The sequence below is a fragment of the Fragaria vesca genome, linkage group LG3 (genome assembly GCF_000184155.1).
Source record: "Fragaria vesca subsp. vesca linkage group LG3, FraVesHawaii_1.0, whole genome shotgun sequence".
Taxonomy (NCBI): Eukaryota; Viridiplantae; Streptophyta; class Magnoliopsida; order Rosales; family Rosaceae; genus Fragaria; species Fragaria vesca.
Genome location: NC_020493.1, coordinates 11,676,301 through 11,681,686, shown reverse-complemented (window position 1 = coordinate 11,681,686; position 5,386 = coordinate 11,676,301). Strand labels below are relative to the sequence as shown.

Genomic DNA, 5,386 nt, shown 5'->3' with positions numbered 1-5,386 from the left:
ATATGTGTTCCATGGAAAAAGACAAGCTAGCCTCATTTCCTTATCGATAATTAGCATAAAAATTTGACCATATAACCAAAACCATAGAGTCTACTTCTATGAAATGGTTTTCATGATTCTCTTTGCTGTCATCTTTCGATTCTCTCTATCTCTTTCACAATTGGTTTTTCAAGGTAATTTTTTTTAGGAATGGTTTTTCATTGTTTTGTTTTTATGGAAAAAGAGATGCCTCATTTCTTTATCAATAATTAGCCTAACAAATTTGACCATATAACCCAAAGCATTCACTAGTCGTTCGTCATTTATTGTTTTGTTTCCATCGAAAAAGAGAAGCCAATAACCCAACAGACACGCTCATTTTATGGCCTAACTCAACTAACAAAAAAAGTCGTTGCAACCATTATCGTGATTTGTGGATTTTGACGCCAATATAAGAGGGTGGAGTGCTATGTACTCGAAGTCTTCCCATATTCGCAAAAACCATCATAGTTCAGTAAGCAAAATCAAAACAGACTTTAACCAGGCACGTGTATAACACTAGCTAATGCCACAAATGCACACACAGAGGTGAGGTGACAGAGCACGATAAATAAAGCCCTCGAGTACTAAACGTTTCATACAGCCAATTAAAACATTCAAAGCCATGAGCACATCAACTTCTTATGGTGAAGCTTGTTTTCTAGCTTTCATTATCTTGTATGCTCAGCTGGTTTCATCACCAAATAATGTTTTTGCTTCTGCCAGTTCTAGTTTTAGTTCCAGTGAAGCAGAGGCCCTTCTAGAATGGAAAGACAGTTTTCAAAACCTAACTCGGAATAATCTGACCTCATGGTATTACATTCCCAGTAATTCCACCAATCCAAAAGAAACTACAAGTCCATGCAATGTTTGGACAGGCATTTCATGCAACACTGCAGGAAGTGTATACAGGATAAACCTCACCAATTATGGTATTCAAGGTACGCTTCATGATCTATCATTCTCGTCCTTCCCTAATCTTGAATGCCTTGAACTTGGCTTCAATGAACTCCATGATGTCATCCCACCTCAGATTAGTTCCCTCTCCAAACTCATCTATCTTGATCTGTCTAGGAATCACTTTTCCGGTCATATCCCACCAGAAATTGGTCTTCTAAAAAATCTTGAGGTCCTTCACTTAAATGAAAACCAATTAAATGGCTTAATTCCTGACGAGATTAGTCACATTAAGTCTCTTTCTGATCTTGCTCTGAGCCAGAACATTCTAGAAGGTAGGATCCCGGCTTCTCTGGGTAATTTAAACAACCTGACATCATTATACCTCCATGAAAACCAACTTTCTGGTTCTATACCTGCTTCTCTAAGCAATTTGATCAACCTGAACACTTTGAATGTACAAGTAAATCAACTTTCTGGCTCAATCCCACCCTCATTAGGTGATCTGACAAATCTTACCTCTCTGTATCTGTATCGAAATAACCTATCTGGAACCATTCCTGAACAAATTGGGAACTTGAAATCAATTGTGGAGCTAGAGTTGGGTCAGAATCAACTCAATGGTTCCATTCCCCCTTCAATTGGTGGCTCGAGTAAATTAGTTGTCTTGAAACTCAGTGATAACGAACTTTCTGGCTCCATCCCCCAAGAGATAGGGAATCTAAGGAAGTTGACTGTACTCCAATTTGACAATAACCAACTTTCTGGTCATTTACCCCAAAATATTTGCCTTAGTGTATCACTGGAAAGCTTTACGGCAAAAGCCAACCAATTGACAGGTCCACTCCCCAAAGGCTTGAAAATGTGCAAGAGTTTAACAAGTTTGTCCCTTCCAAATAACCATTTGACAGGCAATGTATCTGAAGTATTTGGTGCCTATCCAAATCTTCGGTATGTGGATCTTAGCCACAACAACTTCTACGGGGAAATTTCACCCATGTGGGGACAATGTCCTCAGTTAAGAACCCTGCGAATCGCAGGAAACATCCTTACTGGTAGCATATCACCTGAGCTTGGCAATGCAACGCAGATTCATGTACTGGATCTTTCTTCAAATGGTTTAGTTGGGGTGATTCCTAATGAAATTGGGAGATTGACTGCTCTATTGAATCTCAGTTTGAGTGGTAATCAACTTAGTGGTCGCATACCCTTAGAGTTTGGTTCATTGAAGGATCTTGAATATCTTGACCTGTCCAACAACAAATTCAATGAGTCGATTCCAAGCATTTTGGCAGACTTTTCCGAAGTACATTACTTGAATTTGAGCAACAACAAATTCAGCCAAGAAATTCCATTTCAATTGGGGAAATTAGTCCATTTGTCCGAGCTAGACTTGAGTCATAATTCACTTGAAGGTCAGATACCATCAGAAATGACCCAGATGCAGAGCTTGGAGATTCTGAATCTCTCTCACAATAATCTTTCCGATTCAATACCCGAAAATTTTGAACAAATGCAAAGCTTGTTCAGATCGACATATCGTACAACCAGTTGCAGGGACCCGTCCCAAAAAACAAACCATTTCAAGATGCTGCTCATTTGGAAGGCAATGACGGATTGTGTGGCAATATTGCAGGACTTCAGCCCTGCCCCTCCCTGGAAAATAAGCATGCCACAAAAATGGATCGAAAGCTCATGTTTATAATTGTTTTCCCTGTTTTTGGGACACTTTTACTTTCACTTGCCTTCCTTGGAATTGCCTTGGTTAGGAAAAGAAGAAACAAAAGGCAGGACACAGAGCAAAGCAATGGGCAGTTGAAAGACGTTTTTTCCATATCTGAATTTGATGGAAGAAAAACTTATGACGAAATCATCAAGGCAACGAATGATTTTGATGACCTGTATTCCATTGGAAAGGGAGGATCCGGAAGTGTCTACAAGGCAAAGCTGCTATCAGGCAGAATAGTTGCAGTGAAGAAACTCGATCCAGTACTTGAGGGTGAGGAGTCGTCTCAGAAGGAATTCCTTAACGAAATAAGGGCGCTAATAGAGATACGGCACCGGAACATTGTCAAACTTCGTGGTTTCTGTTCACACGCCCATCACTCGTTTTTGGTCTATGACTACCTAGAAAAGGGTAGCTTGGCTTCAATGTTGAGCAAAGAAGACGAAGCTAACAAACTGGATTGGAGCATACGGGTGAGGATAGTGAAAGGTGTAGGTCATGCCCTGTCTTATATGCATCATGACTGCTCACCGCCTATAGTGCATCGAGACATATCAAGCAACAACATTTTGCTCAATCACGAATATGAGCCTTGTGTTTCAGACTTCGGCACTGCTAAGCTTCTAAATGTAGACTCATCAAATTGGACTGCCCGTGCAGGCACATACGGATATATAGCACCAGGTAAACTAGTTAATTGGCACATTCCTAAATTTTAAGCTGTAGTCTATATATACATACTTATATATGAACGTATGTTGTGTCTTTGGCAGAGCTGGCTTACACAATGAAGGTAACTGAGAAATGCGATGTTTATAGCTTTGGGGTGCTGGCACTGGAAGTGATAATGGGGAAGCAGCTGGGTGAAATCATCTCATCCTTTTCGTCTCAATCCGATAACGAGGACATTTTGCTGAAGGATGTATTGGACCAACGCCTCCCCGCTCCAACACCTCATGTTCAGGCTGAATTGGTAACCATTGCAAGGCTGGCAATTGCGTGCAAACATCCCCATCCACAATCCAGGCCAACAATGAACATGGTTTCTCAGGTCTTATCATCCCAACCTGCAAATTCCTCAGGACAAGCAGAGATTACACTTGCGCAACTCATTGGTTAATTCTCTGAATATTGTGTGGCCTATTAGTATGGGATAAATAAGATGCTCTTGTTTGACCACAATCATGTACTGATTAGTTTGATCATTTCATTTCGTGTAGACTTGAATCTTCTAGTAAGAATTTGCAACCACTTAATAATAGGTTTGACATTATTTTCTTGGGCAGTCTTTCAAATTGGGGAGAGTTCATTTGCCATCGTTGGAAAAAACCAGCACTTGTTTTTGGTAAGGGTTAATTTTCGACATTAACAAGGATGAAAGTATACAATTAATTTCAAGAAAAAAAAGAAGAAGAGTAATTTGTCTCTAGTTGAGTTGTAAGAGAGATGAACAGAGAGGACTTGGTCAACGTAATCGACATGAACATATTGCTGGAAATCAAAGCTAACGTGAATCTTCGCATCCAAAAAATTTCTCCTAAATACCGGTACCATTGGAGTCTTAAACTAAGCTGCTCCGAAAGCAAATGATCTTTGAAAAGCAGAGCACTTCCCCTGTTTTTAAAACAGACATCACACTGATATAGAGAGAGAGAGAGGAACATTTTGGTCATTTATAGTCTGTACTTTTTCAAGGAAGTTGGACATTTTGGTCATTTAATAGTGCAATTTTGTATAACAATTATTAGAAATGAGTTTTTTTCTAATACAATGGTTATGTGTTACCATGTAATTTTCTCTTAAATTAAAATACAATGGTTATGTGCTATCATTAAGGCACTCAAACTCTATTAAATCAATAGATGAACATAATTCTATCGAACTTGAACCATTCATGTTTATAATAGAAAAACACAGTTTTAAGTGCCTTAATGATAACCAAATTGGCTGAAATTTTACAGAGATGATTTATACATTAATATCTAAATATTAGACGGTGGAGATGTGAAAATTCGATTGAAAAGTAGAGTGTAAAATGGAAATTCGCACCATAAGAATAAATGCGGACGTCCGCAGCTAAGAAGGACTGTGTATGTGTGTGTATATATATATATATATATATGAACCATTTTAATCATATATAATCGTATAAATACTACATGAGGTATAAGAAGTGTTTGTTTCTGCTTTAGTTATAACCTGATGTTCATGCACGCTACCTAAATCACGACCAGGTCTTTGTGAAATTGCGACCGCATACATATTCGATCATGTCCAAAGTCTGAAAGTCAATCTGAGTAGGTAGACTACTCGTGTTATTAATTAATGTTATTGTCCGAGCTACCTTAGTTCTAAAAATGAGGTTTCTTAAAGATAAAAGAAATACATAGCAAAGAAGTTTACAGACACAAAAACAAACTCACTAGCTTAATCTCAACAATGGACACTGAGTCGCTGATACGTACCTTGCATATATGAGTACGTACGTACTGTTTGTTTCTGCTAACATATTGCCTGAATGCCTGATGTTCATGTTCAATCACCAACAGATTGATCTTAATTTGTAAAATTATGGAACCTCGATCTTTGCTAACTTCTTAGCAAAGAAGAGGTTAGCAAAGAAGTTAGCAATGAAGAGGTTTCCGAACTTCTGAAAGTCAATCACATTTTGTCAGGTCTTGTACGTAGACCTCCAAATCCAAGGTTATAATATAAAGAGCAAAATTCTTATATGCACCGCGGTGG

The 5,386-nt window shown here is 38.5% G+C and overlaps 2 protein-coding genes across 2 annotated transcripts; both read left to right on the top strand.

The window, feature by feature from the left end:
- The first annotated feature begins 643 nt into the window (after window positions 1-643).
- Window positions 644-1,775, top strand: LOC101306614 (probable leucine-rich repeat receptor-like protein kinase At1g35710-like). Its single transcript, XM_004295655.1, has 2 exons — window positions 644-1,651; window positions 1,755-1,775. The coding sequence occupies exons 1-2, from the start codon at window positions 644-646 to the stop codon at window positions 1,773-1,775; spliced, it is 1,029 nt and encodes a 342-aa protein (XP_004295703.1).
- Window positions 1,776-1,777: 2 nt separating this feature from the next.
- Window positions 1,778-3,761, top strand: LOC101306319 (probable LRR receptor-like serine/threonine-protein kinase At4g08850-like). The gene is made up of 3 exons (XM_004295654.1): window positions 1,778-2,330; window positions 2,552-3,325; window positions 3,415-3,761. Exons 1-3 carry the CDS (start codon window positions 1,778-1,780, stop codon window positions 3,759-3,761), a joined length of 1,674 nt encoding a protein of 557 aa, XP_004295702.1.
- Window positions 3,762-5,386: the final 1,625 nt, after the last annotated feature.

Excerpts from the sequence above, each read along its gene's own strand:
- LOC101306319 (XM_004295654.1), top strand. The coding sequence starts at position 1,778 with ATGTGCAAGAGTTTAACAAGTTTGTCCCTTCCAAATAACCATTTGACA. Across the intron at positions 2,331-2,551 it reads GAGTCATAATTCACTTGAAG|GACTTCAGCCCTGCCCCTCC; the intron begins GTCAGATACCAT and ends GCAATATTGCAG. Across the intron at positions 3,326-3,414 it reads ATACGGATATATAGCACCAG|AGCTGGCTTACACAATGAAG; the intron begins GTAAACTAGTTA and ends TGTCTTTGGCAG.
- LOC101306614 (XM_004295655.1), top strand. The coding sequence starts at position 644 with ATGAGCACATCAACTTCTTATGGTGAAGCTTGTTTTCTAGCTTTCATT. Across the intron at positions 1,652-1,754 it reads GGAATCTAAGGAAGTTGACT|GTCCACTCCCCAAAGGCTTG; the intron begins GTACTCCAATTT and ends ACCAATTGACAG.